The 12,983-nt window shown below is 37.1% G+C and overlaps 1 protein-coding gene across 10 annotated transcripts in view; it reads left to right on the forward strand.

Annotated features, from left to right (window-relative positions):
* LOC130457885 (galactocerebrosidase-like) overlaps window positions 1–12,983 on the forward strand; it is a 147,242-nt gene that overhangs the window by 12,338 nt on the left and 121,921 nt on the right. For 9 of the 10 annotated variants that reach the window (XM_056820416.1, XM_056820452.1, XM_056820431.1 and 6 more), the window contains exons 2-3: window positions 5,713–5,781; window positions 8,822–8,885. In XM_056820416.1, the coding sequence (XP_056676394.1) occupies window positions 5,713–5,781; window positions 8,822–8,885 (133 nt within the window). Of the gene's footprint in view, window positions 1–5,712; window positions 5,782–6,223; window positions 6,636–8,821; window positions 8,886–12,983 lie in introns of those variants that run through there. The other variant, XM_056820464.1, reaches the window with a different exon arrangement.

The raw sequence follows: 12,983 nt of genomic DNA on the forward strand, positions 1-12,983 counted from the left end.
GTGGGAAATAATGCAAAAGAAATTCACGCATCTACAAAACCAGTTAGACAAAACTGAAAAGGAAAACCAGGCTTTAAAGGTCAGAATTAGGCAACTCAATGACAACGAGCAGGTAAAAGAGCAAGAATCAATAAAGCAAAGCCAAAAGATCAAGAAATTAGAAGAGAACATAAAATATCTCACTGACAAGGTGACAGACTTGGAAAATGGAGGAAGAAGAGATAATTTAAGAATAATTGGACTTCCAGAAAAGCCAGAAATAAACAGCAAACTCGACATCGTAATACAAGATATAATCAAAGAAAATTGCCCAGAGATTCTAGAACAAGGGAGCAATACAGCCACTGACAGAGCTCACAGAACACCCTCTACACTAAATCCCCAAAAGACAACTCCCAGGAATGTAATTGCCAAATTTCAAAGCTTTCAAGCAAAAGAAAAAATCCTACAAGAAGCCAGAAAAAGACAATGTAGATATAAAGGAATGCCAATCAGGGTCACACAAGACCTTGCAAGTTCCAATGTGAATGATCGTAAGGCATGGAACATGATTTTCAGAAAGGCAAGAGAGCTGGGTCTTCAACCAAGAATCAGCTATCCAGCAAAACTGACTGTATACTTCCAAGGGAAAGTATGGGCATTCAACAAAATAGAAGATTTCCAAGTTTTTGCAAAGAAAAGACTACAGCTCTGTGGAAAGTTCGATATCGAAAAACAAAGACCATGGAATACCTGAAAAGGAAAATATGAAAGAAAGGGAAAAGGAGAAAAATGTTATCTTTTTCTTTTACCCAAATTCTCTTCTATAAGGACTACATTTATATCAATCTATGTATACTAACATGTGGGGAAAATGTAATGTGTAAATAGGGGGAAAAGAAAGACCAAATAGAATAATCTTTCTCACACAAAGATTCACACGGGAAGGGGAGGGGAAGAAAACTCCTATAAGAAGGAGAAGAAGAGAGTTTTCACTTAAACCTTACTCTCAGGGAAATCAACTCTGAGAGGGAAGAACATCCAGATCCAGTGGGATCGTGAATTCTATCTTACCGAACAAGGGAAGGGAGAAGGGAAAACCAAGGGGGGAGAGGGGAGGGAAAACAAAAAAGAGAGGGAAGAAGAGGGGGAAGGGGAAGGGAACAAAAAGGGAGGGACTAGAAAGGGAAACATATCAAGGGAGGGGACAAGGGTGACTGATTTAAAATAAATCCCTGGACTAAAAGGTAGAGCTGAAGAAGAAAGGTTAGAATTAGGGAAGGATATCAAAATTCCAGGGAGTCCACCAATGACAGTCATAACTTTGAACGTGAATGGGATGAACTCACCCATAAAATATAGATGAATAGCAGAATGGATTAGAATCCAAAACCCTACCATATGTTGTCTTCACGAAACACACATGAGGCGGGTAGACACTCACAAGGTCAGAATTAAAGGATGGAGTAAGACCTTCTGGGCCTCAACTGACAGAAAGAAGGCAGGAGTTACAATCATGATATCTGATAAAGCCAAAGAAAAAATAGACCTGAACAAAAGGGATAGGGAAGGTAATTATATTTTGTTAAAAGGGACTTTAGATAATGAGGAAATATGACTAATCAACATGTATGCACTAAATAATATAGCACCCAAATTTTTAATGGAGAAACTAGGAGAATTGAAGGAAGAAATAGACAGTAAAACCATATTAGTGGGAGACTTAAACCAACCATTATCAAATTTAGATGAATCAAATCAAAAAATAAATAAGAAAGAGGTAAAAGAAGTGAATGAAATCTTAGAAAAATTAGAATTAATAGACATATGGAGAAAAATAAATAGGGATAAAAATGAATACACCTTCTTCTCAACACCACATGGCACATTCACAAAGATTGACCATATATTAGGTCACAGAAACATGGCACACAAATGCGGAAAAGCAGAAATAATAAATGCGCCTTTTCAGATCACAAGGCAATAAAATCATGATCAGTAATGGTACATGGAAAACCAAATCAAAAACTAATTGGAAAATAAACAATATGATACTCCAAAATCGTTTAGTTAGAGAAGAAATCATAGAAATAATTAATAATTTCACCAGGGAAAATGACAATGGTGAGACATCCTTTCAAACCTTTTGGCATGCAGCCAAAGTGATAATCAGAGGTAAATTCATATCCCTGAGTGCATATATTAACAAACTAGGGAGAGCAGAGATCAATCAATTGGAAATGCAAATAAAAAAAAAAAACTCATATTAAAAACCCCCAGCAGAAAACCAAACTAGAAATCCAAAAAATTAAGGGAGAAATTAATAAAATTGAAAGTGATAGACCTGTTGATTTAATAAATAAGACAAGAAGATGGTACTTTGGAAAAACAAACAAAATAGACAAAGTACTGGTCAATCTAATTAAAAAAAGGAAAGAAGAAAAGCAAATTAACAGCATCAAAGACAAAAAGAGGGACATCACCTCCAATGAAGAGGAAATTAAGGCAATCATTAAAAATTACTTTGCCCAATTATATGGCAATAAATACACCAATTTAGGTGATATGGATGAATGTATACAAAAATACAAACTGCCTAGACTAACAGAAGAAGAAATAGAATTCTTAAATAATCCCATATCAGAAAATGAAATCCAACAGGTCATCAAAGAACTTCCTAAGAAAAAATCCCCAGGGCCTAATGGATTCACCAGTGAATTCTATCAAACATTCAGAGAACAGTTAATCCCAATACTATATAAACTATTTGACATAAGCAAAGAGGGAGTTCTACCAAACTCCTTTTATGACACAAACATGGTACTGATTCCAAAACCAGGCAGGTCAAAAACAGAGAAAGAAAACTATGACCAATCTCCCTAATGAATATAGATGCAAAAATCTTAAATAGGATACTAGCAAAACTCCAGCAATTGATCAGAAGGGTCATCCACCATGATCAAGTAGGATTTATACCAGGGATGCAGGGCTGGTTCAATATTAGGAAAACCATCCACATAATTGACCACATCAACAAGCAAACCAACAAGAACCACATGATTATCTCAATAGATGCAGAAAAAGCCTTTGATAAAATACAACACCCATTCCTATTAAAAACACTAGAAAGCATAGGAATAAAAGGGTCGTTCCTAAAAATAATAAACAGTATATATCTAAAACCATCAGCTAATATCATCTGCAATGGGGATAAACTAGATGCATTCCCAATAAGATCAGGAGTGAAACAAGGATGCCCATCATCACCTCTATTATTTGACATTGTACTAGAAACACTAGCAGTAGCAATTAGAGAAGAAAAAGAAATTGAAGGCATCAAAATAGGCAAGGAGGAGACCAAGTTATCATTCTTTGCAGATGACATGATGGTCTACTTAAAGAATCCAAGAGATTCAACCAAAAAGCTAATTGAAATAATCAACAACTTTAGCAAAGTTGCAGGATACAAAATAAACCCACATAAGTCATCAGCTTTTCTATATATCTCCAACACAGCTCAGCAGCAAAAACTAGAAAGAGAAATCCCATTCAAAATCACCTTAGACAAAATAAAATACCTAGGAATCTATCTCCCGAGACAAACACAGGAACTATATGAACATAACTACAAAACACTTGCCAGACAACTAAAACTAGATCTAAACAATTAGAAAAACATTAACTGCTCATGGGTAGGATGAGGCAATATAATAAAAATGACCATCCTACCCAAACTTATTCATTTATTTTGTGCCATACCCATGGAACTACCAAAATATTTCTTTACTGATTTAGAAAAAAACATAACAAAGTTCATTTGGAATAACAAAAGATCAAGGATATCCAGGGAAATAATGAAAAAAAACCCAACACAAATGATGGGGGTCTTGCAGTCCCAGACCTTAAACTATATTACAAAGCAGCAGTAATCAAAACAATTTCGTACTGAATAAGAGACAGAAAGGAGGATCAGTGGAATAGACTGGGGGCAGGAGACCTCAGCAAGACAGTATATGATAAACCCATAGATCCCAGCTTTTGGGACAAAAATCCACTATTCGATAAAAACTGCTGGGAAAATTGGAAGACAGTGTGGGAGAGATTAGGAATTGATCAACACCTCACACCCTACACCAAGATAAATTCAAAATGGGTGAATGACTTAAACATAAAGAAGGAATCCATAAGTAAATTGGGTAAACACGGAATAGTATTCATGTCAGACCTTTGGGAGGGGAAAGACTTTAAAACCAAGCAAGACATAGAAAGAGTCACAAAATGTAAAATAAATAATTTTGACTACATCAAATTAAAAATCTTTTGTACAAACAAAACCAATGTAACTAAAATCAGAAGGGAAACAACAATTTGGGAAAAAGTCTTCATAAAAACCTCTGACAAAGGTTTAATTACTCAAATTTACAAAGAGCTAAAGCAATTGTACAAAAAATCAAGCCATTCTCCAATTGATAAATGGGCAAGGGACATGGATAGGCAGTTTTCAGATAAAGAAATCAAAACTATTAATAAGCACATGAAGAAGTGTTCTAAATCTCTTATAATCAGAGAGATGCAAATCAAAACAACTCTGAGGTATCACCTCATACCTAGCAGATTGGCTAACATGGTAGCAAAGGAAAATTATGAATGTTGGAGGGGATGTGGCAAAGTAGGGACATTAATTCATTGCTGGTGGAGTTGTGAACTGATCCAACCATTCTGGAGGGCAATTTGGAACTATGCCCAAAGGACGATAAAAGAATGTCTACCCTTTGATCCAGCCATAGCACTGCTGGGTTTGTACCCCAAAGAGATAATGGACAAAAAGACTTGTACAAAAATATTCATAGCTACGCTCTTTGTGGTGGCCAAAAATTGGAAAACGAGGGGATACCCTTCAATTGTGGAATGGCTGAACAAATTGTGGTATATGTTGGTGATGGAATACTATTGTGCAAAAAGGAATAATAAAGTGGAGTAATTCCATGGAGACTGGAACGGCCTCCCAGAAGTGATGCAGAGCGAGAGGAGCAGAACCAGGAGAACATTGTACACAGAGACCAATACACTGTGGTATAATCGAACGTAATGGACTTCTCCATTAGTAGCGGTGTAATGTTCCTGAACAATCTGCAGGGATCTAGGAGAAAAAACACTATTCATAAGCAGAGGACAAACTGTGGGAGTAGAAACACTGAGGAAAAGCAAATGCCCAACTACAGCTGTTGAGGGGACATGACAGAGGAGAGACTAAACGAACACTCTAATGCAAATGCTAACAACATGACAATGGGTTCTAATTAAGAACACATGTGATACCCAGTGGAATCACGCGTCAACCAAGGGGAGGTGGGGAGGAGGAAAAGAAAAGGATCTTTGTCTTTAATGAATAATGCTTGCAAATGATCAAATAAAATATAATTTAAAAAAACAAGGAAATATTATCATCCCAACAACCTCTCAGAAACTTTCATCTGTTAGAACACTAATTTCCTCAGTGAGATTAAATAAATAAATAAAGTGTTTTTAAAGCCTAGACCAACTATAGTGTACAGGTCTCTCTCCATGTCACTTCTTGGCTCCTCCAGATTCTAATGTAGTCAGTGAATGTTTCATTAAATCAAATCCATGGTCTCTTTCTAATATGGGTAAGTTGGGTATCTGATTAGGTGGCTACAATTGTTTTAAAATTTATTCAATAATAGTTTTTTTTCTTTGAAATCTCTTTTTTAGGCAGCCTCCCGACTTCTAATCAATTACCCTGAGCCTCAGCGTTCTGAAATATTGGATTATTTATTTAAGGTAATATTTATTAAAAGAGACATTTTATGATTATGTTAAGAGTTGTTTGGAGACCTTAAATTTTAAAAGTGAGGTGTTTTTTTTTTAAAACCACTTTTACCATCATAAAAATGGTTATTGCTTTAAATTTTGTCTTGTTTGTTTTACCTATAAATCCTAGATAGTAACTTTTCTTAAAGTACTTTGAACATGCATGTATGAGGATAAAATTAGAAATATATTGATAAGGTTTTGATAGGTTAAGGAATTTAGGAAGTTGTCTCAGAGGCTGTAGAGTGGCTGAGGCAGAAAGAATTCTGGGCATGATTTGGAATTGAAAGGGAGAAGGGCAGAAAAAGTTCTGAGGCAGTTAATCCCTGCCTTCTGTGGGATTAGCCAGCACTGCTCTCTCTCTCTCTCTCTCTCTCTCTCTCTCTCTCTCTCTCTCTCTCTCTCTCTCTCTCTCTCTCTCTCTCTCTCTCTGAATATTGCCTTGCTTGTGACAGGGAAGAAAGAGAAACTCTGGAAATATCTTGAGGGTTTTTTACTGTCCTCACTGTGGGAAACATCAGGAAGAAGACCTGAAGACCTGCTGCTGTAAAAACTTTTGTGTGAAAGGAGAAAGACCAGAAGACGTGTTTGCCTGGGCTCTGAAACTCACCTGAGAACCACACTCTGCTCAGAGAGCATATGAAACATTTTGGCTCGCTGTTTTTGTGTATTTGGAGAAAACCTTAACATAGATAATTTTACTGATATATAAGGATTTAGTTAGACTAGTCAAATAGGGTTTCTGTGAAAACTTAGTTAATGATAAAGAATTTGCAAGAGTAGCTTGGGTGAATTCTCAAGACGAAGAAATATTTCACTGTAAGGTAAAAGGAAAGTGGGTAGAGAATCTAGTTCCTTTAGAGTTAAGGCATCCTATTATTAATTGTATATATATATGTAATAGTCTCCAAGGCAGTTTGTGCATTGTTCCCAGTAGAGGGAAGTTCACTCTTGGAATTTCCTTCAAGGAGGAGAACTAAATACTTTGTAAACTCTAAGAAAGTATACACAACAGTATCCTCCTTATTAATATCTTTATTACTATTTTGGTGAGTTTTGGTGAGAACCTCACAAAATTTGAGTTTTAGAGATTAACTGGTCTGTTAGAATGCTGTCTCACAGCCGGGGTCCATCACTCATTGGCACTCAGATAGCTGCAGTTCCTGTGAGAAATGCAACAGAAGGCACTATTTTATAACAGTGGCTATGCTACTGGTAACTTAACAAGCTACTTTAAAACACAGGCTTTCATACTGTTATAAGCCTTGAGTATGAAATGAGAACAAGAGGTAAAGTTCTCCAGAGATTTACACAGGCAGACCTTGATGCAATAAAAAAGAGAATTCCTAAACAAGATATTGCAATCTGTGTGGCAGCTAGCTTTCCTTCCCAATTTTTTCCTCATAACTATGCCAGAATTCATACACAATTCACTTGGTTATGGAATACGAAAGCCAGTATTGTCTATGACCCTACTGCAAGTAATATCATATACACCACTACTGATTCTGATCCTGGCCTGCCTTTATATGATGACAAAACCTCTGGTAGCCATTTTTAAGAGATGGAACAGAATTAACAAGACGCATATTGAAAAAGAATGAAATGAATTACAATATCTGAAAACTAAGCTAGACCGAATGGAGGCACAATACCAAGAATTAACTCAGGCAAAAGTAATAGTGCCAGGAATTATAGAATAAGAGGCAGTGAAGTTAGAGGGTGCAGAAAAACCTAATGCACCAAATAAGCTCCAAGTAGAAACAAAAGTTCTAGAAAAGAATCCTTCACATATCTTCCCTCTAAGAAGGGTTCTCATGGTCTCACCAGATATGGGTATCTGATATGTCAAAGCTCTCCAGAGATTTACACAGGCAGACCTTGATGCAATAAAAAAGAGAATTCCTAAATTTGAGGAAGAATCCATGGGAGCAGTAAAATAATTTAAAAGGATAGTTAAGATCTTTGACCCTTCGTATCTGGACTTTCAAATTTTAATGAATGAGGTATTATTGAAATGGGAAAAGCAGCAGATTATTGAGGAGACTAACAAGAACCCCAGACTCCCCAACTGGCCAGAGTTGGACGCAGATTGGAAGCCCAACTCAGTTTCATTGGACAGGGAACTCTCTATTGCAGGGAAGCCATAATTGAGACAATGAGATTGAATTCTAAGCTCCCGCGGACTTGGTTAATGTTTGAACCTCTTAGGCAGGAGGTAAGAGAGACCCCAGCAAGTTTTCTGGACCATGTATTAGAATGTGGAGAAAAATGGGTAGGAACTGATTTGTTGACTGAGGACGACATTAGTCACATATGCCATCAATTTGTGAAAAATGCTTGTCCAGTTGTTAGCAACCCTTTCAGGAGCAGCTGTCCAAATTGGTTTATCATAGGGCTAGATGAGCTTAAAAGTGTTGCTATTTCTATATACTAGGATGAAAAAGACAGACAATCAGATGAGCAGAATGATGTTATTGACACTCTAACCAGAGAAATAAAAGAGCTGAAATTAAAATGAAAAGGAAATGAAGTCCAGCAGAATAAATCTGTGGCTGCACTGAGGACATATAGACCACCTAGAAATAATTTCAAACCTAGGCAGTATAGACAAAATCAACCAATATGTTATCTGTGCAATAGACCCCTGGCCATATGATGAGGGACTATAGGTTCAGAGGAACTGTAGGTTTAGAGGACAATTCTCCAGACAGTTACAGGGGAAACTGAGGCAGTCCATTTAACAACTACAATGGGTTTAGACAAAGTACTTATGGATACAACAACTTTTAACAATTGGTTTAATGAGTTTGGCAATATATATATCAAGGATCAAATTTCCCAAATAATTGCAAATACAAACTTTAACTGACTGTCATAAAAATGGTGATTGCTTTAAATTGTGTCTTTTTTGTTTTACCTATAAAACCTAGATAGTAACTTTTCTTAAAGTTAAAGCATGCATGGTACAATTAAGGATATTATTAATCTTGTTAATTCTTTTTCCTAGCCAAACTTTGGTGCTTCTTTGCATATGCTGAAAGTGAAAGTAGGTGGTGATGGACTAACAACAGGTAGGACTTTTGGGAAAATGGGCTTTTGTTCCAGTGATCTATATGCTTAACTTTAAAGTGCCTTCTTTGGAACATAGAGATCCCTATTTTGTGTCTTGGTTGGGAAATTGTTTTGATCTAAATTTTATTTTAAGCTGATTTTTCTGTCTAAAAGCCACAGATTGATCTTAGGTTAGGTGAAGTAAATTTATAATGGAAAAGAACCATTTTTTAAAGATGATAGATGAAAGTATGAAGTTTGGAATTTCACTGGGAAGTTGAAAAAAAGGGACAGGTATAAAAGAAAATTGCTGAGAAAGAAAGGCAAGTCACTTAAAATCATATTTCTGTTTAAAAATAAGTGACAGCCCTTTAGCAAAAATAAATGGTCATAAAGGAATTATCAATATTTGAAATGCTATATGCTATAGTATAGTTGTTTTGTTTAAGTGTATATGGCATATAATAGTAGTTTAATAATTTTGGAACCTCGGGCTTCATGTAGGGGACATTTTTATAGTCTGGATCCCAATATATTAAGCTCTATGGAAAAGACATTCATTTTTGTTGCATGAAAATTTTAGTTTTATAGGAAGAATACTCTTTAAGATAAGCAAGCTATTTGTGGGAGACCTGTAATTTTTTAATGCATGTAATTTTATTTTTGTATTTGAAAATGTATAAATATTTATATGATATATATTGAAAATATATAATAATAAATAATAATAAAGAACCAAAAAACTAATTGAATGGTAATTCTCCCAAAAGACATCAAAAGGAGGTTACATGTATATCTTCCATCCTAAGGTTTAATTATAGAGCCAGTGATGACCTGAATCATCTTCATCCATATTGAGAATAATAAGGAGCATTAGAAATTACCTAGTCTAATGCCCACATTTTTCACATTTACATATTTAGAACTGAGGCTCAGAGACATAAAATGGTCTGTGCAAGGTAGAGCTAGGATCTGAACTCCATTCTTTGAACTGTATCATAGTACTACTGAGTCTGGTAACAGAAAACAGTCCCTCTTCCTGAATTCCTCTCCTGGCAGAGATTGATTAGGGCAGTTATAGTGAACCTGTTAGTGATGGAGTGCCAGGCCCTGCTCCAGCCCATCCCCCAAACTGAGTGCTATCCCTTCTTCCCCACTGATTGCCATATCCCTCTTCTGTACTTAGTGCTGGGTATACCCCCTCCCCCACCCTTCTGCTACACAGGGGAGGGAGAAAGCAATCCCATTGGGCTGCTGGTATAGGGGTGGGTGATGTGAGGAATGACATCAGTGAGTGTAGAGAGGGGGAGAGGAGTGGCTTGAGTACTCTACTCCCCTCTAGCCCTGCCACCAGTTAGCCGCCCACCTTACTTCCTGTAGACTCCCATTGGGCTGCTGGGAATGTGAGAAAATGTCATCAGGTCTGGTGGAGAGGGTGAGGGGAGCAGCTCTGCCAGAGTCCCTCTGCCTTTCTAGGACTGAATTCTGAAGGTGAGGGTGTGGCCTTGTACCCACAGAGAATACTCTGTGTGCCTTCTGTGGCACCCATTCCGTAGGTTCGCCATCACTGGATATGGGGTTACCAAAAGTTTTTTTAGCTTGACATCCAGGATAATGGTAGCCAGAGTAGTTGGCCCAGTCAAGATGTAGGAACCCATTTCCTCAGAGTAGGAGAGGGCAAGTGGATGAAAGCCATCTGCTATACATAATGGAGATTTAAAATTAAATTCTTAAAATGAGGAAAGAGAAAAGAAAATATTTTTAGCTATGTTAAAAATGGAATTTCTTTGCATTTGTGAAGAAATTCAGAGGTTACACAGTATCCACAGCAACCATAATTTGACCATTTAGTATGTAATAGTTGTCATTACTAAAGTGAAAGCAATTCATATTGTATATGTTAGCTGTGTGGCCAAAAGACAAAAGAAGTATGGCAGCAAATAATCCCTGGGGTTTCTGGTAGTCATTAAATTTATATATCAAAAGGAAATGAGTAGTACACTTTATACATAAGCCTGTTCCAATATCTGTTGCTTCCTTTTCTGTTAACAAAGGCAGGTTTGTAGAATGGGAGCAAATGTGGAAGCTGTGTGATTCTTTGAAGGCTGGCTGTGAACCTATTTGAATCACCAAGTACTTGCTACCTTGTGGTATATTTTTTCCTTTCTTATCTTAGTCTTTCTTAAATAATTATAACCTGTAAGACTAGCAGGAACTCTGAACTGAGGCCCATGCTAGATCACTGGCTGAAAATTGTATTCAAAACTGAGGAAAATAAAAATTCATATGAAGAAAATGAAAATAAAATTAGGACTCTTCCCCAGTTGAAGTTAGGAAGATTAGGAGTAACACTTTAGGGCTTTCACATTCCATGATTGAGTAGTACCTATTGTAATAACAGTAACTTTTAGGACTATAATAAAGGCACCTTCCACTATATTTGATGGTACTTTGGTGTAGTCTACTGTATTAAAAAGGAGGTTAATTTGTATTTGAGGGGTGATTAAATTAGTATAGAGAGGGAAAAAGAGGAGAGAACCTCCCCTCTCAAAGCAGGGTACAGGGAGACAGCTAATGTTTAGGGTTAGCTCAGAGAGAGGAGAGGGGGCTTGAAGATTTTCCCCCTTCTGCCTTCTGTAAAGATAATTTTAGGGTTGTGACTTAAATCTAAATTAATTGGTTGCCAGGGAAAAATCCCAAATAAAATACCCAAGTCAGTCTGGAAATTTATGGTAATTTAAATTAATATAGAGGGAAAGATTTCAATGAGAAAGAAGGAAGAGGGTATAGGATTTCTCCCACCTGGCCTGTGCCAGGGGGAGTACAAGATCTCCGCCACTAGGTCTTTGAAGGAGATTAGATGCTTCTATTAGGATAAAGTTGGAAAGTAAAGGAGAAAAACTCAGCCAGAAACTCACCACCAAGCCAGACAATAGCTGTAGCCACGCCAAGATGCTGAAAGTCCCAGCCACAAGCCACCTCTCCATGGCCAAAGGTACTGGAGAGAGGAAGTGACGCGAAATATATAGACCTTTTACTCTTGTGTCCCCTCCTCTAAATTTTCATGTCTACCAATCACACCAGAGGCTTTTCTCCAGGACTTCCCATTATTTAGTTCTCATCTTCTTTGATTAGATTATATCTTTTGAGTTACTTAACACTTCTTTGTTAAGTTCACCTTTTGTTAGTTACTTAACCTTTTTGTGATTAATTTACCTTTTATAGTTACTTAACATCTTTTTGTAGTAAGATCTAAAAATAGACTTAGCTTAAAGTTCTAGCTTCACTATAAAGTAAGAATCAAGTACCTTCATTATTCAATCAAGAGATTACAATTTTATCTTCACTATAAAGTAAGATCTAAGTAGGGTGGAATAATTTAAAGTTCACGCTTCCCTTCTTAGCTAAAGCTGCTCTCCCCAATTCTCTTTTGTCCCTCTTGTCCCCTCTCCACTACTCAAGACCAAAGGGTCTCCCCTTGATCTGTTCACTCACACACAGCTTGGGGAAAAGTTAACTCTTTTAATGTCAACTCAATCAAGATAATACAAAGAAATAATGGGCAGGGAAGAATGAGAAAGGAATGTGGGAAAAAAAGGGGTCCCTGTCTCTATCTAAAACCTTTTTCCTCCCTCCTTGAGTTTGGGGGGAACTTAGGCCTTGGTAGTCTGAACCCCCTGAGAGAAAGTCAGGTTGACTCATCCCTAGGCAACAGGAGCTGAGGTAAAGTCTGCTCAGGTTTCTCTTCAAAATGTCCTTTCAATTGGGAAATGTTGGGGGGAAGGATTTCCAGTCACCAGCAGAAAAAAGTGGGTAACCCTCAGGAGAAAGTCTTTTTTTTTCACCCTCTCCCTTCAGCTTTTCAAGACTGAGAGAACAACTCCTCTAATAGCCAGAGTCTTCTCCTCTTCAGGATTCCACTCTCCTGGGGCCCATCCCCCATTGATCAATTTCATACACTCTTCAGCCTGACACTTTTTCTTTAGTGGTAGCCTCTGTCACACTACTAGGAGTTTATAGAAAAGCAATTGAATATCGAGGAAAGTAGGAGCTTGGATGGATTGGCACCAACTCTCCTTTCACCTCCCCTGAGTGAGGCTGTTGATAGGTGCTGCACA

Source organism: Monodelphis domestica, chromosome 1 (assembly GCF_027887165.1).
Source record: "Monodelphis domestica isolate mMonDom1 chromosome 1, mMonDom1.pri, whole genome shotgun sequence".
NCBI lineage: Eukaryota > Metazoa > Chordata > Mammalia > Didelphimorphia > Didelphidae > Monodelphis > Monodelphis domestica.